The sequence below is a fragment of the Cryptomeria japonica genome, chromosome 10 (genome assembly GCF_030272615.1).
Source record: "Cryptomeria japonica chromosome 10, Sugi_1.0, whole genome shotgun sequence".
Lineage (NCBI taxonomy): Eukaryota > Viridiplantae > Streptophyta > Pinopsida > Cupressales > Cupressaceae > Cryptomeria > Cryptomeria japonica.
The window spans coordinates 226,070,574-226,095,165 of NC_081414.1; the positions used below are offsets into that span (position 1 = coordinate 226,070,574).

At 37.6% G+C, this 24,592-nt stretch overlaps 1 protein-coding gene across 4 annotated transcripts in view; it reads left to right on the top strand.

Annotated features, from left to right (window-relative positions):
- Positions 1 to 24,592, top strand: part of LOC131034873 (uncharacterized) — a 240,508-nt gene that overhangs the window by 150,858 nt on the left and 65,058 nt on the right. For all 4 annotated transcript variants that reach the window (XM_057966473.2, XM_057966472.2, XM_057966469.2 and 1 more), the window contains one exon: positions 6,281 to 6,360. In XM_057966473.2, the coding sequence (XP_057822456.2) occupies positions 6,281 to 6,360 (80 nt within the window). The remainder of the gene's footprint in view (positions 1 to 6,280; positions 6,361 to 24,592) is intronic.

The window sequence follows — 24,592 nt, forward strand, 5'->3', positions numbered from 1 at the left end:
TTCCCATGGTTGACAAAGCTCTATAATTCAGATGGCCTAATCTCTTGTGCCATACTTCATTTGCATTAGTTGCTTCATGGATCAATGCTGGATTGGGCTCTGTACATAGCTCATACAAATAGCCTTGTTTGCGACCAATGACCTTAGCGTCTTTGATGGAGGATCTCTTTGGCCAAGCCAACAACTTGTTTTCCATGAAGGTCACTCTGTATCCTTGATCTTCTAGTGCTGATATGGAGATTAGATTTCTTTTGATGCCTGGAACATATAGTACTTCTTCAAGTCGTAGTGACATGCCTGTCTTCAGTTTGATGGTGCAGGTTCCAATTCCTCTGACTGGATGTGAAGAATCGTCTCCGATGGTTACTTCCTCATCATCTTTCTCTATCATGGAGTCTAGTATTTCTCTAAAGCCGGTGATGTGTCTGGATGAACCACTGTCGATCACCCATGAGTTAGATTTGTTTGAAGCATGGCTTGTAAGTGCTGAGTAGAGGAGATAGTTCTCGGAGTCATTTTCTCTTCTAGATTTCCTCACTTTTGCAAATGTGGCTTGCTTCCCTTTCTTCGGACAATTTGCAACATAGTGTCCGAATTTGTCACACCTATAACATTGAACATGTGATAGGTCTTTCTTAGAAGTGTTCTTGCCTTGTTTAGCTTTTCTTTTCCTGAATTGCTTCTTTTTGTACTTCTTATTGATGTTTGTATTTAGGACTTGCAAGTCTTCATCTATATTCTTCTGTTTTATTCTTACCTTGTTCAATCTGGATTCTTCTTGTAGACAGTCATCTCTTAGTCTTTCAAACTTAGGATATTTGGACCTAGCACTGATGCCTTGGACGAATGTGTTCCATCCACTAGGCAATCCATCTAGAGCAATGAGTGTTAACTCTTTGCTTTGGATGTCGTATCCAAGGGAAGCTAGGTCATCTCTTAGGCTTGATATCCTCATGAAGTAGGAGTTAATTGTCTCCCCTTTGTTCATATTGCTATGGTTGATCTCTCGTTTTAATGCCAGAGTATGACTTGCATTTGATATCTCAAATGTCCTTTCAAGTGCCTTGAACATTTTATAAGCCGTCTCCTGCTTTCTAATGATGGGCATTATATTATTTCTTACCCCATCCACTATTATTTTAATAGCCTTATCATTTCCCTTGATCCATGTGGATTTCTCGATTTCATCTTCTGGTTGTGCACTTTCAGTTTGGACATATGAATCAACTTTGTTTTCTCTTAAAATCATTTTGATTCTAAACTTCCAAGCTGAAAAATCTTCGCTACCTTTGAGTCTATCTTCGAATCTGATAGCGTTGGCCATTATGAAAATGTGATGTAGTTTGTAACTTAGTCCTTGAATTTTATCAAAATTGAATAGCCTTAGGTTCGATTACCTTGGCTCTGATACCATGTAAAGTTATTTCAATTTTAATTAAAGAACAAGTTATAAACTATGAATGCTATATATGGATATGAGGAATTATGTCAATGTCTAATAATTCTGATTTTTATCTACAGGTCTGAAGGAGAGAGATCATTTAATATTTTCTATGTCTTCTCCAAATGAATTCAATTGGCATATATATCATTTAGGCAACCGGTCAATTGGTGTATTGACCGGTCATGCCTTTTAGGCATGACCGATCAATGCACCCATTGATCGGTGCCTTTACAATTATACCATTAACACAATGCTGATTATCGGTTCAAAAACCCCCGATAGCATATTGTAATATCATAATATAATGACTGATCAATTTAATGAATCGGTTCATATAAACACCGATGATTCAAAGTGCACGATGTATATAATCCAACCGGTGCATTTGTTAACCAATGTTAATGCCAAATGAAGCGGTGTATTCATTAAACCCGATAACAAATATGCCCGATATAATTAAGCCCGATAATAGATGTGAATCGGTGCCAATGTTTATGCACCCGATAGCATGTATCGGCAAATTTAACCCGACAACTTATTGCATTTAATATGCTATCGGGTTGTTAGCCCGATAGCATAATGATAAGCAATGTTTGTACAATCCGATAATCATATGCAATATAAATCAGACATGAAGCATGTAGATAAATAACAAAACAAGGAAGGTTAGGAAGATCTTATCTTGCATAAGCTACCATGCATTAATAGACCTATCTTCTACCTCTCTCTCTCTCACCCTCAGACTCCTGTGAGGGGTGCTACCCTCAACCTCATTTTGGTGAGGTGGGGGAGCCACAACGAACTCTTAGGACTAGACCCTCTAGTTCTACCTCTCCCCTAGTTTTCACTAGAGATTGGAAGAGGAAGTTGTAAAATGTTTTGGTGTAGCATTTACTTTTAGTTTTAGAAAAACAATTTGCTATTTTCATTTTGTTTTAGACTATTAGCTATCAACATTTCAAATGAGGATGCCCTTTTGTACCTTATTTGCATTTAAATCAATCAAATGTAACTAGTTTTATTTTGTTTCTTTTATTTACTCATTGGATGCATCTCCTCATTGAATTTTTCAAAAAAAAAATAATTTATGCATTTTTTAAGTTGATCCTATTAGTGTCACAATAGACTAATAACCTAGCATTTGGATACTCAAATTGTCATGTCCCCAACCTCACATCCAATGAACAACCAATCTTAGCCCTTGTTAATGAACCCCACATAATAGGTTAGGTTTGTTATATGTTATAAATGTATTTTCTCTTAACCCTAGAATTGGATGTATCCCATGAATTATATCTACATTGCTATCTAACTTGGTTGTAGGTTTCCAAAACAAACTTATCTTATTTTTGGGTGAAGATTATATCTCTAACTATATTGTACTTTTTGTTTCGTTTCGGATTTGTGAATTTAGGGTAATGTATAAGGTGATCCAAGAAAGGGACATTACAAGTGGTATCAAAGCATGTTTCTGCCAGCCCAAGGGACAAAAGGAAATTGACGCAACTTAGTCAAGGGACTTTGAGAGCTCTAGAGAGGGTAAAGAAGAAAATTAACATAAGCAACAACCATAACTAAACTACACAAGTATTGAACAAGTGGAACATGAATTTAGGGACTTCTTTGAACAAATAGCCCAAGCCCTACAGACATAAACACCACCATAAGTGCTCTTAGACCCAACCTCAAAAATGGGAGAGATATCACCCTAGCCGATTCAAAAGTGACAATAGAACTACACTAGGGTCAACCCCAACTCTACCTCCCTTCTTAACTAGGGAAGCGTCGTCAAGGGAAAGGGAGACTAATACACCCAACCCTTAGTTAAATGAAATCGCCCAAGCATATGCAAGGCTTGATTCTGAAGTAAAGAGGAGTATTCCATTCACAATATATTGTGAGGCCAAGGCAAGAAGTAATTGTAGAAAAGAGAGGATTCAAACTAATCAAAACTTTTAACACAAAGTGGGTAAATTGACCATCCTTAACTTTGATGGGTTGGAAAAATTCACGGTCCATGCATGGATCCAAAAACTAGAGATCTACTTGACCGTTGGCCCCATGTTAGACGAAGATGCCATTACATTTGCCATATTGCTTCTAGAAGGGGTTGCTCATGATTGGTGGCACCATGGTTTAATCACCCAAGACCATCGAAGCATAAAGACCTAGGATGCCTTAAAAAATAAAGTCATTGAGAGGTTTGACCAAAAACATCCCCAAAGAGACTTTAAAAAGCTAACAAGAATAAGGGAAAAAGGAGTCCTTGAAGATTATGTGAAAGGGTTCCAAAGACTACTAGTCATGGTTCTAGTTATATTCGAGGAAAGGCTCACCTACCTATTTATTGAGGGATTATCAGATACCATCTGTGGCCTAGTTAGTGACTTTGACCGTACTACACTCCAAGAAGCAATCCTAAAAGTCACATGGCTTGATAATGACAAACAAGTTAAAAATGCTACTCCAAAAGGAAGGTGAGCACTTTTGTGGGAAGGATAAACATAAAAAACCATTTCTTTCTAAAGATGTATGATTAGAACTCCAAAGGAAAAACCTATGCTATGATTGCAAGGGAAGATGGGAGCCTAGGGATGTATGTAAGCAAAAGGAAAGCCAAGAGAAAAAGTTCTGTTTTATGTGCACCATTTCTTTCTAAAGATGCATAACTAGATTTCCGAAGGAGAAACCTATACTATGATTGTAAGGGAAGATGGGAACCTGTTGATGTGTTTTTTATGCATTTCAAACACAGAATAAATTACCAAGGTATCTTATTATCTCTTGAATAAAATCTTCCCAAATGCTAAACTATGTGATCAATTGGAAGACTCCAAGGTTTCTACTATTAGGTCTTGACTCGTGGATAAGCTCAATTGGGAATGTGTTTGTTGGTAATCCAAGGGGACTTATGTTGTACATGGATGCTTGTGTGTTGCTGGTACTTGATCATCCGATATTGCAATCTTGTAATGCTTTCTCTCCTAAACTAACTTGAATTGGAAAAAAGGACAAGATGAAGGGTCTAGGAAGACTAATCTAATCCTAGGAATGTAGGATGTAGTGGATGACTTGGTGAGACTCTACTAGACTTTGCTTTGACATCAATGAACTACTTTACAAAGCTAGTGCAATCTTCTAAGGTAAATATATGATGTTCAAATTACTACCAACAACATAGACACTGTCACAACAATGCATATCAATGTGTGAATAGCAATTGAAGTTAAGCTTGAATAAGGATTCCAGCTGACCACGCAAGGCAAGTTTACAATCAATAAACTGCTAGTAGTATGGATCTGCGAATCCACCATTAATCATCCACAAAATCTTTCATTTATCTAAATAACATGAAACAAAATGAGAAGTAGAGACCATGCAACATGTTGAATCAACATACGAAAATTCACCATAACTTCAGTGAAAAAACAATGTCTCTTGCAACAAGATCTTGGCAACAATCTTTACCTTCTCTCCTAATCTACTTCTACTCTAACTTCTAATTCCTAAATGCCTTAGCAGCTATTCTCCTACTCTTCTAACATTAACTCTTACAAATGAGAGAGCTGAGCCCTTTTATAGAAGTTCCATTACAATGAATGGCTCAAATTGATTCAAAATTAATCGCAGAGATTACAAGATAAAACCGTAATCAGGGTTTATTACAACCACCATTACATTGACCAATGAGAGATGAGGATATGTAAGATAAATAATATTTGATGTAGCACCACATGTCACTTATTCCCTCCTTGAATGAATGCTGACTTGGAACCCTTTTGATTGGATGAATAGTGACTGGTATACCGTCTTGGCTTGCCTTTTAGACTTGATCAACTCTTGAACATTCTTCATGATGTTTGGAATTCCTTGTGATACATCCTTATGTTAGGGAATTCTCCTTGTACTATTTCCCCCTTAAGGTTTTTGACTTTGAGATCCCTTGGTGTAGTTTCTACTTCATAATGTGGAATCCTTGGTGCTCATGTCTTTGATTTGTCTTTCCCTCATTTGTTCACCATCATGGTGAAGTTTTCTTAATGTTTGAGCTAGGACCCAGGTGGGACCCAGGTAGAACCAAGGAGGAACCGGGTGAACCCAAGCCCGTGGGTTCCCAAAAACGGGGCCCACGGGTTAGAAAACAAATAAAAACAATTAAAAATCAAATTTTTTAATCTTATTTTAACATCTAAACCCTAATCCGCTTCTTTATGATGCATTTCATCCATCAAAACATGCAACTGAACTATCTCAAGTTATATTGTATGTTTGAACGGACGAACCCGTACCCGTACCCAAGAATTTTTTTTTTTGCCGAATCCATACCCGAATCCGAACCTGAATCTGAACTGGAACCGGTAACTTAGAGAATATACAATCATATTACTTGAGAAATAATGAACCTTTTATTTGAAAGTCAAATTTATATGAGGATAAATGGTTACAATATTTGGAGTATTTTGATCTTCTCAGTCAATATATCTCCCAACTGTGAATCATATGATTTTCCACATGTATATTTTTTCGTGCCAATTTATTCTTTATCCTTTCACTAGCATCATAGCCACTTTAGAGGGAAGTAATTTGGGAACAACATTCTTCAACTACAGTTTGGCTATAGTGAGTTATAAAATAAATTTATTGCAGATAAGTCCGATGGAATAAAAGTTGCCAATATATCTATCTTCCCACACAATTAAAGGAATTTTCCTTCATTGGCACACACATACATGGACAGTAGTATGTTAATCTATCAGTTTTTTCAAACTTTTCTAGGGTTGTTGTGAAACATCTTGCTTTGTTGATGATGTTGAATGGACATTTTATATCTTGCAGATTCTTTGAAAGTTATGTTGCTTTGTGGAGCAGATCTACTGGAAAGTTTTACTATGCCAGGAGTTTGGGTACCTGATATGGTTGGTTGGCTCCTATGCTTGTTTGTTTTTTGCATTCATTAAAATTTATTAGTTATTAGTGGCTTTTTTTAACATAACATTCTTTCTGATATGTGTAAGTTTGTCTGGGCTTTGCTTGAATGAAATAATTGTTTTTGATTGAATTGTTAATTTTTTAATATTCTTATCAAGGGTTGAGACTACGATTATATATGTTTTGATTTATTCAGCATAAATGAATTAGATGAGGTATTTGTCCATAAAATTTGAATATGAAAGGACAACATGGTTTCTGCAGTTCACCCTAATTAACAATTCTTGGTTTCTACTATTAGGTAAACTATGTTTATAAATTAAAAAGATCAGTAAGTTATAATGTATGCCATCAGAACAATGATCGACTGTAGTATCTAGAATAAAGTAGTGGTACATCAGCAAGAGAAATTTGATCAAAGAAAGGTATAAATTCCAACAAGCATCCTCCTTTTTTCATTCAACATTATGTTTATCATATTCTGTTGAAGCAAATCAAGTCATAGATGTATGAGTCAAGTATTTAGGGAGATAGGAAATCAGAAAATTAATCTCTTAAAGGTCACAAAACTTATTTAGATATTGTACCAATGAATGTGGCATCCTAGGGTTTGAGTTGTGGAATGATTTTGACACTTAACTTATTGCAATGTTCATGGCTTGTCAAGGGGGGATGACCAATCTAGGAGGATTTGGGATCATTGAAGGCACCTTGCAGATTTTGATGACCTTACAAATAGGCCACATAGAAGGCACCTTGCAGATTTTGATGACCATTTGAGCAATGAAGGCTCTTAGAAGTGTTTGTAGGTTCTTTGAATGTTTTGTGTTGTAATAAGATCTTTCAAGACCATTCATTTTGTTTTGATCAGCCATGTAAGGCTTTGATGCCATTTTTGTAGTGTGCACTCCCTAGGACCTATTTGGTCAACCATGGTCAAATGACATCCAACATGCCTAAATGAGGCAAGCAATGTATTTTGACTTCTATGTGGCCTATTTGTATGGTCTATGATGTGTTCTAATAGGTCCCATAGGCAAATGTCATAAATTGTCAAGTTTGTGCAAAGTTGTCAAGTTGAATGACAACTTTTGTTGTCAATTTGTTGTCAAAACGTAACTAATCTCCCTCCAACGGGTACCTAATTCAAATTTCAGTTGGAGTTGGTTGAGGAGGTTGGAGAAACCTTGTTTAAAGCCTTGGAGGTTGAGAAGAATGTTGATGAAGTTTGGATGTAATTTCATGATCAAATTTCAATAAACACTCGGAAATTTCCTTAAATCTGCTGTAATAGTGCCTTGTACGGACTCCATGTTCAGTCTAATTCACTGATTTGTATAGGCATCTAAGTTGATGATCTTTTGGTTTTGATTTGGTAGGAAAAGGTAGAATAATAAGCGAGATATCTTCATTTTAGTGACAGGCGGTTTGAAAACCCTCAAAAACCAGGGTTTTTAAAGAAATGCTTTTTTAACCCCACATTCCTCTGGCCAAATTGGCTCAAAATTTGAGGAATGGTAGGGGAGGCCATGTAATTTAAGATTCTTGAGGTTTCTGAGTGGGCCATTGAAATGGTGGAGTTTGGGATCAAGCCCTAGGCTAGGCATCCTCATGTGACTAGCTGGTTTTGACTGCTAAAGTTGGTGCAGAGATAAAACCATGAGTGTTGGACCCTATATGACTGTGGATTTGTTGTTTTGGAATGTGTGCAGACCTTTTACATTCATTGGTGTCATTGGATCAGACCTTTGGAGTATGGTTGCTTTGTAAAAGTGGCTTAAAAGCCATTTTAGCCCTCTTGTAGCAGCAATGTTTGACCCAGTCAATGCAAGAGTTGGGTTCCGAGTTTGGGCAATGTTTTGTGTTTCCAAAAAGGGTATCTAAAAGTGTCAAAAGTTGGTGGTATCATTAGGGGGATTTCAAGGTTTTGCCCTTGAAGACTCAAAAATAGGGCTACTAGGAGTAGGCGTTTGTAGCAGGCTGACTACCTTGGTGTTGTTTTGCTTGTGGACAATGTTCCCTAAGTTGGTCAAGTGGTTCTATAGGGTCCACACTTGTTTTGCAATGTTGGTTGCGTTGTAACCCAAGTTAGCCATAGACGGCTACATGAGAGTTGGTATCAAGAATAGTCTTGATGTGAGAAGTTGTATATCCATGAGTTGTTCATGGACATAATGGGGTCCCATTGAGCAAAGGGGAGTGAAGAGGAGTCCTTTCATGTTGTTGTCAAGATTGTCCAAGAATCCATGAGAGTTGAGACCTTTGTTGTGGGTCTAGCGGATTGAGTTGGTGTGAGAAGTCTTTGTTCCTTGGGGCTTTGCATCACCCTACCCATTGTTTAGCCCAATGATGTGCACATTGTTTTGTAACCATAGATGATATTTCACAACATATTTCTTGTTCTAATTTGATGCTAGGTGCCGACAATCCCCATTACTCATGTTGACATAGGAAAACAACAAACACTGTGAGACAATGAGAGAAGTCTAAAGTGGATTCTTATCTTGTAATAGTTTGACTTGTGTTTTATGCATGATCGAACATAGAATAAAGTATTGACTACTCTATCCTCTCTTGAACAAAGACTTCTCAAATGCTGATTTCTAGGATCACTTATGACAACTCCAAGGTTTACAATGTCAGGTCTTGACGTGCTGGATATCTTCAATGGTTTGATGTGTTTGCTGTACCTCGAAGGGGACTTATGTAATTGTTCATGAAGAATTCTCAATCATGAGAAATGCTTTTTTTTTACAAATGATATTTTAATGAAGTTCTTTCCTACTACTAATGACCACTCTTTAAAAAAGGGAAAAAGGAACGAGGATTTAGAAATGCTAATCTAACACTAAGAATGCAAGAATGATGGACAATCTCAAGTGAAACTCAACCAATCTTTGCTTTGACTTACGATGAACATCTCCACAAAGATAGTGCAATCTTCTAAGGACAGCTAATGATGTTCAAACCACCACCACAAACATAGATACCATCAAGATGAAGCATTTCAATGAAGTAGTGATTGAAGTTAAGCTTGGCTAAAATGGGTTTAGTTGACTACATAGAATACTTCACAATCAATGAAATACTAGTAGCATGAACATGGAGCTTCACCATCAATCATGCACATAAATCTTTCATTTACCTAATTCTTAAGTAAATTTACTCCAATATTTTTTGTTTTTTCGATATTAAGTTCTCTTAAAAGGATGAAGAAACAAGCAAATGCTCCAAAACACAATAAGTCACCAACACTTCAATGATTTTATTATCTCTAGCAGCATCTAAGCAACAATTATTCAAAATTCTTCTAATCGATGCTTTACAAATGAAATGAGTGGGACTTATATAGTGTTCCCAAATACAATGAATGGCCAAGATTAAATCAAAATCAAGGGCCAAGATCTTGCCACCTAAACCCTAATTAGGGTTTACCATAACAAAAACCTAATCTGTTAAACATCCTTTCATATCAAATAATGGGAACGTGACATCCATTTGGCACAAACATCGAGGAAGAATCCTCCAATGAGAAAAATGACGCCACATGGGATCATAACAAACTATCTTTCAAAAACTTATTACCCTTATCCTTTTCTCTTCTTGCAAATTCGGTCATTAGAGTAGTAGGCATGTTTTTCCATTAATCCTCCATGAAGCTCATCTCATCCAAAGCAGAGGCAAAGGTTTTGTCCTGTCCTAGTCCAAAATCCTTAGTCTTGCTAGCAAGTACCATGAAATGAGTGTACATCATCCAGTTGCTTTTTCGAAGGTGATTTGGCCGTTCCAAAGAATATGACCTTCACTCTCTCAATTAGCTGTTCAACATCTTTGTGAGTTCCTTCATTCATCTCCTTCTCGAGTACGATCTCTGCTACCTCCTCAATCTTGTCATGTATCAAGTTCATTGCATTGTCTACTTGGGTGCAGCCACTGCGGATATCTTCGAAGATGACCTTCCTCATTAGGAGCAAGTTACACCACTCCTATAAATCAGGCAATTGTCCATCTTTCAACACTCCCCCACCAAAGTTTCCTTGGGTAAATTCTTCAGTGCTTGTAGTCTCGGCGTGGTGTGATCTCTAGTGAAAATGAAAGTATCATAGGTTGCCATGAGGATTTGAGTCCTTTCAAGAACACTTGTGAATTTATCAAATATCCTTACTATCTCTTTCACAAATGTAGTTGCCTTCTTGAAAGACCGATTTATCCAAGTCTCCATGAGGTGGGTTGAAGTTCTCATTTTCTCCAAATTATCAACTGACTCCGAAGGAAGCAGTGGTGGTGGCGTTTTTGAAGGATCATGCTGCCTTAGCAGCTCCTTGAACTGCTGCAAGTAGCATCTCAATGCACTCACTTCTCTCTCCAATTTCTTGTTCTTTTCTACTTCTAACTTCAACATATCATGGACTGTTTTCATCGTATCATTCAAGTCTTCCATGTCATGCTTTGTGGTGGGAGGTCCCAAGTCAATAGTCTCCAAATCATAGTCTTCCGCTGTGATCTCACCTTTAGGATTATCAACCCTTGGAGTAGCAATTTGTATAACTCGAGATCCTGTGCTATCACTTGTCATCTTTGACATCTTGGTGGCTTTCTTCTTTTCGGCAGTTTCTTGAGTTTTATTTAGGAAGTTGTCTAAATCATTGATAGGATCTTCTTCCACCACTATTACTTCTTTTGCATATCTCTCCCTAAGCCATGTTGGGATAGCAGATCTCTCTTCTCCTAATTGCACCTCTTTGGGTTGCTGATCATCTTGGGGTGGAGAGTTTTCTTCTTCATCCTCATTCTTAATATCTACATGCACATCTTTATCTTCTTTGCTATTAGCTTGCTCATATGGATTTGAATTGTCTTGAATTTGTGGCTGCTTCGCCTCATCTGCCTTCTCATTTATGCTATTCTAGATTGTAGACTATATGGATTTATTCATTCTATGATCCATGCTCCCTTTAGGTGGCTGATTCTCATATCCGGTTGTCTAATTCATCTCTACTTCATGTATGGAGTAAGTACCAGTAGAAGGACGACCTAAATTTGACTTATGCTTCTTGTGTGATGATCCTTCTCCATGACTTTCTTTCCTCTTGGAACCTTTGGAGTGAGTTGATTGGGTGGCATTTCCACTCATTCCACTCACACTTGTGCTTTCCGTATCTTCATCAGATGAGTCTACCTCTTTTATTAAATCAAATGTCAATTGTGCATTTTGACCCTTCAATTTATGATTTTGAATATCTATCCATCTCTGTGTGTAGCCCAAAACTGGCTTCGTCAAATCTTTCAAATCTGTGATCTCAACATCAATCCAATTGATTTCCACCTTGTCTTTCTCTTGTTCATAAGCAGGATGGAGGCACTTTCCGCTATCTTGTGCTGGGTCTAGAATGTCGAAGACCTTGCACACTGTTGTGACATATTCACACATCGCCCCATTGCAAATGGGGATCCCTGCTTTTTGCTTTCTGGGGTTTGCTTTCTAGGTGTTTAGGGTTTGTCTATTAGCTTTTGCATTTTGAGTGTCGCCAGGAGATCAATAGGATGGTAGGCTTTGCTTGAGCCAGGGGAGTCAGCAGGTGCTCCAGGTTAGGGTTTCTTTGAGAATCTTCTTTAGGGCCTGGTTTTGTGCTTGTTAATTGTGTCTTGCTTTGTGAGTGGGTATCATCCTTGAAGGTCTGAGTTAGGTCGAGTTGGTGAGTGATGAAGTCTGGAATGTCATCCTGATCTTCAAATGCCCTTAAATTTGGCTAAGTTTGGAATGTCTTGATCCTGAAATTTGACTAAGTCTGGAAAACTGAAGAATCCTCCAAAAACTAGATTTTGCAATATAACTCCTGGAGGTTTGAAACCACTCTCAAACATCCTGAAAGTATATATGGAATATAACTTCACTTATACTTAAATGTTATATTCATAAAATGATCCTGACGGAGAGTCCAAAATGTCAAATTTCGCTCCTGACCCTTCCAAAGGGTCCAAAGCGAATTTCGCTCTTGACCCTTCCAAAGGGTCCAGAGCGAAATTCTCCATAAGACATTCCACTTTGACCAAAACGAGTCCAAAGCGAATTTCGCTCTTGACCCTTCCAAAGGGTCCAGAGCGAAATTCTCCATAAGACATTCCACTTTGACCAAAACTTAGAACTAATGCATTCCTAGGCTTGAATGAAGGTAAAAACGCTTGTTTGAATGAAGAAATGTGAAAATGAAGTCAAGATCTTGGCCAAGATTGGGAATTTCGCTCCTGACCCTTCCAAAGGGTCCAGAGCGAAAATCTTTATAACTCTTGTTTTCCTCCTTATTTTGGCTAGGCGTTGGCTTGATGAGAGATGAATGGGTATGTTTTTGCCTTGAGAGGGAGTTTGATTGATTTTGAAGAACAAGATTTTAGCCTAAAGGAGAATTTCGCTCCTGACCCTTCCAGAGGGTCCAGAGCGAAATTCATCATAAACTTCATTTGCCACCTTGTTTGAGCTTGAAACCTTGTTCCTAACTTGGAAAATGGCCTAACTTTGACCTGAGAGATGGTTTGAAGCTTGAAAAATGAGTAATTTTGGACAAGAAGGGAAATTTCGCTCCTGACCCTTCCAAAGGGTCCATAGCGAAATTCCCAAAAGCTCTTACTTTGCAATAAAGGGAGTCAAGTTTTTGATTTGTAATGACATGAATGGAAAGAAAATGACTTGCTTTTGCCTCTTGAGGTCGTTTTGAAAGGGAGAAATGAAGGATTTAGCCCAAAAAGAGAATTTCGCTCCTGACCCTTCCAAAGGGTCCAGAGCGAAAATCTCTCTAAGAGACATTTCTTGCCTCATTTGGCCAAAATTTGATGTCCAAGGCATGATGAGATGAAGTATGAACATGGTCTAGCCTTTGGGGATGTTTAGAAGCATTGAAAATGAAGGATTCTAGCGAGGAAAGGAAAAATCGCTCCTGACCCTTCCAAAGGGCCCAGAGCGAATTTTCTCAAAAAACACTTTTGCTATCAAATTTTGCTAAGTCAACTATGAGACAAGGAGAAACATAGAAGGAATTGCCCCTGGGATTAAGTTGAGATTGGAAGAAATCATCAAAAGGTGAAGGAATTGAGCCAAATGATGAATTTCACTCCTGACCCTTCCAGAGGGTCCAAAGTGAAATTCCTAAAAAACACCTATTTCTTGCAAGGTCAGGGCAACTTTCTAGATTCTATGGCTTGAATGGGTGTGAGGAAGTGTGTTTTGCCCTTTGAAGATAATTGAGGCGGTCAAGAGAAAGCAATCAAGCCTAGAAAATGATTTTCGCTCCTGACCCTTCCAAAGGGTCCAGGGTGAAAATTCTAAAACCTATCTTTTCCTCCAAAGTTTGAGCAAAGCTAAGCCTAGGCATGGGTTTAAAATGATGTTTGGATTGCCTTGAAGTGAAGTGGGATTGTTAAGAGTGAAAATTTTGAAGCCAAGAAGGAAATTCGCTCCTGACCCTTCCAGAGGGTCCAGAGCGAAATTTCCAAGTTCTCCCCTTTTCCTGCAAAATTAAGACAAAATCTTGCTATTCATGATTTGGATGGGAGAGGGGCATGACGTTCTTTGCCTTAGAAGTGATTTGAAGTTAAAAGCATGAAGGAATATGCCTAAAACTCAAAATTCGCTCCTGACCCTTCCAGAGGGCCCAGGGCGAAAATCATAAAATCAACATATTCCTTTTAAGTTTTTGCTAAGGCAAGGATGCACTAAGGTAGAAATGACCTTTAAGACCATTAATGAGTAATTGTTTGCTTCAAAGCTTGATGATTCTAGGTCAGAGAAGAAAAATCGCTCCTGACCCTTCCAGAGGGTCCAGGGCGAAAATCTAAATATCCCCTATTTTACCTTGCAAGAACAAGCCAAACTTGAATGGAGTGAATGAAGAAGACTATTGCCTAGCCTTGAGGGGTGGATTGAAGTTAAAATGATGGAGGAGTAAGCCCAAGCAAGGAAAATCGCTCCTGACCCTTCCAAAGGGTCTAGGGCAAAAAACATCAAAGTCACCTATTATTCAACCTTGTTGGATTAAGTCAAAGGCAAATTGCAAGTTTGTAAAGACAAGGGCATGGGAATTTGCAAATCTAGGTTGGAAAATTTTGACTCATGAAGTGAGCAAGTCTGGATGTAAGGTTCAAATAAGTCTTGAAATGGTTTAGGCCTTCATCACTCTAGATATTTCAATACCTAAGGAGGAAAGAAGCTTCATTGAGCCTTGATCAAACCTCAATATTCCTCAATTTTCACTAAATTTGCCAAATTTAAGACATTTGGGGAGTCTAAATCAAGTTCACATGAATTAAGGCATTTGCAATTTAATTAATTAATTTCTAGGCCTTGAAATAATTAAAAAAATCCACCTTTGAGCTTTGGAATTAATTTAAAAATTAAAAAATTATGCTTAAGCGCTCAAAAAATCATTATTGTGCCTTTACAAACAAGTCGGCCATCTTTTGAGAGGACTTTTATTTTATTTTATTCCCTATTTGCCAAGTCGGCCTTGAGGGAAATCAAGGTGAGCGCCCTATATAAGGGAGGTGTATTGTAGCATATTCAAATCATTCTTTCATTATCTCTCATGCGAACTTGAAGAACATATTTGGAGGTGCGAAATTGAGCAAGTTGGAGGATAATTTCCAGATTTTGAGAAGCTAGTGGAAGGCGAAGCTTTTTGAAGGCTAATTGAGGTGTAATTCATCCAAAGGAAGACCACAATTCAATCCTTATCTAGCAAAATCTGATCTTCTTTCTTCATTTTTCAAGGTTCATAGTTAGGCTTTCAAAGGAGAAGGTATGAAGAATCCTTTTAAAGTTCTTATTCAAGACTTGTTTTGATTTTTTAGCAATCTTTTAAAGTCTAAAGTCTTGAAAAAATCTAATCTCCATTCATAATTAATCTGAAAATTTAGAATTCTGGATTTATCATGTCATTTTCAAATTAATATCTTAAATCATTCTCTTGGAAGGTCCTAAATTCAATGCTTTAAGGTATGGTGCTCAAAGACTAACTTTAATCTTTTGTGTAGGCATCAAATGGCGACCCCCGGAGTCGGAGGATCAACTACTTGGCGGACCCTCATCAAAGAAGATCAAGTCAGGACAAGGACGACCTCCTCCAATCTAGTTTCATTAAGGACGACCTTCTCTATCTATCTTCTAGTCCAGCATTTGAAGGAAAGCATCACCAAATTGAGCATCAACGAAGTGTTAGACAGGGTGGCATCCCAGTCATCACTCCTCCAGTCGGATTGGTCCACCTCAGCGTGTCTAGATTCAATGCACCTGACTCATGGGAGATGGCACAGACTTCGATGTACCTACCTCGGTTATCCATTGGTCGAATATTCCAGAGAAGACATGTGTCCAAATAATGCAATTATTTCATTGGTCAGAATTAAGTTGGTTGTAACAAACCCTAATTAGGGTTTCATTGTAAAATTTTGGCCATTGATCTCAAATTGATCTAGGCCATTGAATTGTATTGTGGGCACTATATAAGCCTTGGCTCCTCATTTGTAAAGGCTAATAGTTAGTGAATAATGAGTCAATAATAGCTAATAGTTAGTCAATAATAGCTAATAGTTAATAGTTAGTAATAGAGGCCAGAATAGTAGAATAGCAATTAGAGTAGATTAAGAAGAGAAGGCAAGACATTGTTGCCTTAATTGTAAAGACTTCTTTTCATTGAAGATATGGTGGAATATGTTGTTTCTTTGCAATGTGCATGGTCTCTTGTTGAATCTTCATTTTTGATGATAGATGATTAGATTGAGTGAAGAAAATTGTTCAATGCACCTGTGTGGAATTTGTCTAGTCCATACCACTAGCCTCTTATTGATGGTAAGTGTGCCCTGCGTGGTCAACTGGCATAAAATGCGCTTAATCTTAAGTCGTTACACGTCTATTGTTCATGCATTATCTTGAATGGTGATCATTGTCAGATGGTGTACGATTTGAACGTATTGGAAGCATCCCTTAGAAGATCGCACTGAGTTGGTGTTGAATTGTTTAACCTGATGGTGAGACCCAGCCCAGTAGGACTCCACCTAGTATTTCATCCATTTTCTCGCATTCTAGGTGGTAGAGTAGACTTCCTGAACCCTGCATTTTTTGCCATTTGTTTGTCTTCCAGTTAGTGAATAGGACTTGTGATTCCAGCAAATTGGACGTTTAGGTGATTGAGTGTAAGTGCCCTTGTGATTCCAGCAAATCACATCATACCGTGAAGAGCTTATCCACATGTAGAGATCCTACATAATAGAACCTTGGAGTTACTCTGACTGATCCTTCGGCGAGATCTTCAGTAGTCAGGAACTTTGCTCAAGAGAGGATAAGGTACCTTTTAGGTATTTTATTCTGTGTTTGGTCGTGTACAAAAAACACATCAACACACACCTTGATGCTGTCAATCGGTACTCTGGAACACATCCTCTTCCTTATCTCCCTAAATCATCTTGAGCATTCATCCAGTAATCTTCTAATTGTAGCTTATGCTTGGGTATTTATTCCATTAGCTCTTCACATGTTACCATAAGGATCAAAGTTTTCTTTGGAAACATAAGGCATGAGTGAATAAGATCTCAACTCCTCCTCTAACCTTTTGGTAGCCTGTAGGGATGGACACACCTCAATTGATTGTCCAATTGAAATGGGAAAAGCAATGCCTTTCTTATGCCTATTCTTTTGCACTTTGTCATATGTGATCAACTGGCTTACCAGCTCCAGTAGTACTATTTTGTTAGTAGGATAGCGTGGTCGAATGTAGGGCGGACAAGAGAATCCTTGAAGTCTTATATAGGTGAACTTGGGAAATTGAATATACCAAGCACCAAATTTCCTTTTGCTTGCAAGGATAATCTTTGATGGATTTCGCTTTGCAATGTTCTTCTGATATGCATGATGAAAGTGTCGTTCACTCTCTTGTAATGGGCCTTGCCAGGCTAGTGCAACTGTGTATATGATTCAGTTGCTCTCATCTCTTTGGTTCCCATTCCAATTGGACCTCTATACATCAATCATACGTACTCATGAGCTCTGGCAAGTGAATATATGATATATGAACTCATGTAAAATGTCTTAGTATGTGCAAGCCTCTTCAATTGTAGGTCAAGATTGTTGCTTATAATTCTCGCCTAGCTAATCTTCTCTACATTGGTTGATACTGCTTCCATGAAATAAAACATTTAATTTTCAAACTGAGATGCTTGAAAGATTCCCATAACTCAATTGAACAAAGTGATCAAATCACCAAACTCTTCCTTAAAATTAATTGTGGGAAGCTTGCTGGGTACCTTAGATATGCCAGGTGTAATCTTCAATAACCAATACTTGTTGATTATACCAAGGCATTTGTCGGGGTCATCCTCAAATGTTGCCTGTGCTCCTTCCTTGCTTTTGCAAACCATGCCTTTCTGATCGGGTATGTGGAAAGATTCACCGATAGCTGTTTGATATAGGTAGGCAAATACTTTGTCATCAGGTGCCTCTATCGTCCTTGTGTTGGCATCATAGTGCTTGGCACACTCAGCAATCAGCTCGTTGCATTGTATGACTAGAGGGAAGCCCACTGCTTGTACTATCCCGCTCTTGATCATCTTCTTTGAAAATCTAGAAGGTTTGCTTGTGTATAATGGACCTTGGAACTTAGTCATGTCAATTCGTCCTAAATTAGTGTCACCTGCATTGTTTCAAAATGATGTTTTGATGAAACGACAAAGGTTCACATCAAAGTTGATCACTCAGAATAAAAATGAATGGGATCTAATTCAATGAAAAACGATGATTCGATGAAAATCTAAAGCACAAAAGTGATAACAATACTTTCATCGAAACAAAAGTAAGTTCGGTGAAAGGAGACCTTTCGATAAGAAAGAAAGGGACACTGCTAAGGAACGTAGTTTGATTGAAGTAAATGGTAAAATCATGCTGTAAATGAGCATTGGAGAAAGAGAAAAGGAACTGTTAGAAGTAATTACTTTCTGCCGCGAAATCATTCCATAATTAAACGAAGTCCCATCCTCATAAATTCAAAACAAGTGAGTTCATGACCGTTACATAACAGGTGGATATAACTGATGAAACTACTGTAAAATTGTAATAAAACGACAAGGAAGAGGACAATTCAGGCAACGTTGGTTAGAAGAATTCATAGAGAGTCTTAAAAAATCAGAAGGTCCAAAACTCCAAGTTCGTTCCCTATTTCCGAGCTTTGTAATTATAATGGAAGCCTCTTCGTTTAAGAAAACCAGAGCTAGGAAACCTAGGGAAACCCAATCTGCAGAGGAAAAACCAAAAAGGCAGAAGAAGGAAGGTCACCCATTAGACCAAGACCTATTAGACCAGTTTCCTGCCTCGATCCATCAGTCCAAAAAGATTAAAACAAATGATGAGGGCTTGGAGGATAGGTTTGAAAATTTGGGAGGCATTTGGACAGATATTTGAGGGCATGAATTGTTCATCTTTGGATATTTGCGAAGAAATGCTCAGGAGCCTGTAAATAATGTGTAGATTGAACCTTTGTAAACGTCGAACTTATGAAATCTCTAGCAAACAATTATGACCCCAGGACGAAAACCATATATGATTATATGGGGAAACCAATAGTGTCCATCACTAAAGAAAGTATAGAAAGTGTATTTGACTTAGATTGGGGATTTGAAGAAAAGATAGATACTAGCAAGCTTACTCAGGAGTATTTTAATATGGAAGAGATATATAAGAGGTGGAGACTCCCTATCCCCAGACCAAAAATTGCAGGATCAACAGTGCCATTCGTTGAAGGAGATAAAGCTCCCTTTGATGTTAACTTTTTCTACCCCTATTTCAAGTACACATATTATTGTGTAGCCTAGGTCTTAGGAATAGAAGCCCCCCCCCTTGATGGATAATGGCTATGATAATTTGTGCGGATTTGCAATCAAAGGACCCTAGGGCATTTGATTTTGTTGCTTATTTACCTGAAGCTGTGAATCATGGTTTGGAAAAGTTGAAAGGAGACATGGTGAATGTTCATTTCAAGTATTACTCTTTTCTCATGCATATATTACTCTATATTGGACAAGATAAAGGATTGTGGCTGGATGGGTTATGTGTCAGGGCTTATGATAAAGCTGGCGTAAGGAAGCCTGTACAGTTATGGTTATCTTCGTGGGACCAGAGATACAACAATAGTCAGTATTGGCACTTTGAAGAGTTCTTCGTTAAGACACTGTACAAATTGCTAGGTTATCCGTGTGATCATTCTATATCTCCAGAAATTCAGAGATTTCTCAGGCCAAAAGAGTTATGTGAAGACACTCCAATTACACATAATTGGCAAGATTGGTACTGCTTTCTGGATTATACTCAGATAAGGGTGTATGGGTTTGAAGGAAAGTCTTATTTGCTGCCTATTACAGTGCCTAATAGAGTAGCTTGCCTTGAGATTATCAGACAATTGTCAATAGCCAATGCTAAACACTTGACAGATCATGGGAAACAATCCATAGTGCTTGGGTTATTGGTTTTTTCAGACTTTATTGTTAAAAGTTCAAAGAGCTATGGCTTATTGCAAAATAAATTGGGTTATTATAAGATGGTGGAAGGTGATCCTAGGTCAAACTTCGACCCCGAAGGTTATATGAGAGAAGCAAAAGCATCACAGAAGCTTAGGGTTGGAGAGCATGTTCCATTGATGCCTGATGATTTCATCAGAAATATGGAAAGCCAAGAAGCTATCGAGAAAAGAACAAAATATGACAGAGTATCCAAAGCCTACGAATGGAAGCTTAGTAGAGGAAAGATTAATGAGGATATTATGCAGGGGATAGATGACCCCTAAGCCAATGCCAATAAACTTATGCAACATGAGTTGGAAATTCTCAATGGTGTCCCTATGTATGTTTTCAGGGACAGGAGACAAGGCGTCAGGGATACAAAGCCATTGGCACACATGTCTCCTCAATCTATTTCCGAGCATGTCCTTGTATATTCACCAAGAGAAGGGTATCCACCCAGATGTGATTATAACATGCAGACGAGTCTAGCAACTGGCCAATATGGTGTACAAGAGATCAATGATGTCAGGTTACTGGAGCATGAAGAATTCATTTCAGACAATGACTTTATTCATACCAAAGAATTTAACACATTTTTGTGCCAGTACGAATTGACATTAGTCAGAGCGAATACAAAAGGGAAAACCAAGGAAGAGATGCTCAAAATATTGCAGGAGGAAATAGACCAAGCCATGAAGGAAATGACGCTTGAAAGGGGAAGGCTATTACTTAAAGATGTTGGGGTATTAATATACTCAGGATGGGATATGAGATCTGCTTCGTTGTTTGACAGTTTTCTAAAGAAACAGGGGCTCGACAACAAATCATGCCAGATGTAATAGATAAGATTTTCATGGGATCAGGATATGATCCAGATCAGAAAGCTCTTATGTTGTGGGCTTTGTACCTTAAGGAGAAAAGGCCATTACTTGTCAACATTGACAAGGCCTTTTGACATTTAATGATTCAACAAGCTGGGAAACCTGACCCTAGGGTCACTACCAAATTGAATTTGGATGTGGCAAAACTCAATCAAGATCAAGTTGAATTCTTTGTCAAGGAGAATTGCATATACAAAGGTTTATATGAAAAGGCCAGTGAGGAAGTGCAATGGTTACAAGAAAGATTACTACAACAAAACTCTGCTCTAGGGATTGATGATCTAGGTATGGTACTTGAGACTGACCGAAAGGTTATAGATGCTTTGACAGACACTATCTACTGGAAGACTAAAAGTGAGAAGTTGGTTAAACAAGTAGAAAGTGCTCGACAGAAAATGGATAAACTGGTTAAAGATATCATTGAACATAGATTTAGAACCATGCTAACACATGCAGATCAGTATTGGAAAGTGTATACTGGGACTGTCAAGGCTTTGAGGGAGCATGAAAGATTAAAGAAATGACTACAAGAGGTGATGAACAATGTTGATACCATGATACCCGAAGAGAGAGCAGAAGGGACAACATACTTGGAGGAACATGACAGATATGCAGATACATTGAACAAAGACCTCCAAGCCATGGATGATGGGAGCACTTCACGAATGCCAGCAATCTACAAGGAGGGGGAATTGATATCATTGGAACAATGGCGGAATGAGCTTGCTAGCATCAAGGAGCGAGCTATCTCAGGATTGCATCAGGATAAATATTTGGCCCCTTATGTCAACCAGATAATCTTTGAGTACATTTCATTGAAGGCAGAGATGAAGAAGCAGAAAATTGATATCAGAGGCTACAGAGAGGATGATTACATAAATCATTTGGGAATGCTTAATATATTTTTATTTAACTTTGTTAAGAACATACAACTTGGTTGTTGATGTTGGGAAGGGACATGACTTTTCGTAAAGATAGTTTTTGTTCTCATATATATGAGGTTTTTTGTAAAACAAAGGGGAATTAAGAAATAGATATACGATATACTCTGGCAGTTTTTGTAACTTTCGAAACTCTATCAATATAATCAGCTGTTTTTTCCTTTACATATGCGTTGTGAGTTGTTTATTTCAATTGGCAGTTGTTATGTGATATTGTCTCATAGAAGATTTAATTTCTCACTACTTCTTAAAGGAGATAGTTAAATGTGCAGTCCACAGAAGATTACTCTTTACAAGATAGTATTGAAGACTGTTCTGCAACTCATGCCTGTTCAAATTGCGTAGAAGGACCCAAAAAACCCCTTTAAGAGATTGATAAAAGCAGCATCAAATCATTTAGAGTCAAAACCAACAAGAACAAGCTGTTTAAACTTTAGGATATCCATTTTGTTAATAAGCCTAAATAGTATTTATATAAAATATTGAGATTCAAAGAATTATTTCCTATCTGCAAAAACTTATTTGCAAAGACAAAGTTATGCTCAACAGAAATTGGAGAAATACCTGGCAATGGGAAGAAATTGTATGGGAGAAGAAAAATTAGCATTTGATCATTGTAATTTCTAATTCTTTAGTGAAGTTTATTTTCTTGCTGCTATTAATTTGAATAAAAGGCCTACTTGTGGATTGTAACTGTTTCTTGTAAGTCTTTCTTGAATGGTCTCTTAGAGTAAGGGTTAAATTCATTCGAGCAAATTATAGCATAAGGCTATTAAAACGGATCTTTTTGAGGAAAGGTAACTGACAGATCTACTTGGGGGGTGATTTAAAAATTGTCTCACAGAAGCATACATTAAGTCTTGCTGAAGTAATAGACTCTGTGGCCCAAACAAGAGGAAAGGCACTGATCATTCATAAACAACAACTTTTTACCATATCAATTACCTTTACTTTAAAGCAATAGGAATAGTTGAGTAGGATATACATAGAATCAATCAGCAATAGTGTATACATATAAATTTCTAGCACAAAGATCGAATAGCTTTCATAACAACAATCTTGTACTCATCTAAAAGCCACCTATCCTAGGAACCTATGCCATTCTAAGATAGGGAAAAATTTAGATCAAGATACTCAATCTGCTATAAAAAGCATTAGTCATCAAAAGTGACTAGTGAATAGGTATACCCGCCTAGGTCTTGCAGAGCCTAAAGTGAGGGAGTTAGTAACCAAATAGGTTCACTCTATAAGTTGGCCAAGTCAATTGGAGGTTTTGATCATAGGAATTGGCATTTCCTTTGAACCTATCCACACTGTTGATTTGAGATCCAACACACCCACTCCGGTCTTTGAGACTGCCATGCTCTACCTGAAAGAGTTGTCTAAATTAGTTTGTTGATATGTTATCAATGTCTACAAACTGGAATTAATCATCAATCTTAGCAATTTCCACTCTAAGGCTGATAATTCACCAAATTTCATCGATTTCTTAAAACCCTAGGCTTTCAATGTAAAATCTGAGCTTTGTAGTTGATAATCATCAAATCATCCTGTATTTTTCATTGAAACATGTCAAATGATCAATTCAAGCGGCCTAAAACATAATGCAAAATAGTCTCTATGCCAGAAACTTCATCCAAAACCCTAGCCTTGTGGCTGTATCAGTGAATTAAGGTCTGATTTTCTAATGAAAATGATCATAACGGCATGTTTCAGACCTCCAAGTGAATTTATAATTGACCAGTGATCTCAAATCAGCCTTCAACCTGGCAAGATTGTCCTTAATTTCCTGCAAATTGATAAGAGTTTATCAATTGAATGAACAAATTTGCTGATCTTGGATCAAAATTGCTGTCTTATTTGATGATGAATTCACTAATCCTGAATGTGAATTCGCTATGGTTGCTGATGAAAGAGTAAAATTGTTGCTTACAGAGGTGTGTTTACTGCCATATCTAATAAATTAAGTACATGAAATAATAATACAAATGATAATGCATACTAGACACAATAGTAAGATATATCTTTATTCACATATGCAATTATTACAGCGAAGACGAGAGTTAGTTGGCCAAGGATTACAGTTCACCTGACTATACCATACTACCTTCCTTGGCAGTACACAACATATTTAAAGGACTCGACGATAGTCAAGAGGAACACAATTGTCAACCGATTGACACATTAACTACCCGAGTGTGACAACCCATTTAATACAAACAATTGATACATTGCCAAATAATTTTTTTTATCAAATATAACAATAGGCATTTTATGCCAACTACATCCCCCCCCAAAGAAAAAAAAGTCGTCTTCCAGACAAGAAATATGGATCAAACAATATCCGGAAAGACTAATGACAAGAGTGTAGGCAATGACTTGTACTAGACAACCCCAACTTGCAGTGTACCTACCAAATGAAATGGGGTTTCGGGGGCAACACGCCCAATGGTATTTGTTCCTTTGCCAACACTTGTTTGACTTCTCTTGCTTCTCGGAGTCGTTCCTTATTTGTACAAGGGGCCGAGTACACTGCCTTATCCGTTTCGGCTCCCGTGATTGCCAAAACTGCCTCATCTAGCATACTAATACCCTTTCGCTTCGAGCAGTTAGTGTCTTCATGATTCCCAAGTCCACACCATTTGCACAATAGTTGTATGTTGTCTTTCTTATTCTGGCAGTCTCTCGCAAAAGTGTCCGCATTCACTACATTGCCGGTGTAGACACCTAAAAATGTCCTGCCTAATTATTTTATCCTAAGCCTTCTATTAATTAAATAGATTTTTATTTATTTAATTAATTAATTAATCCTCTTCTAGCTTTTTCCTATTTAAATAAATATTTTTTTATTTATTTAAATTATT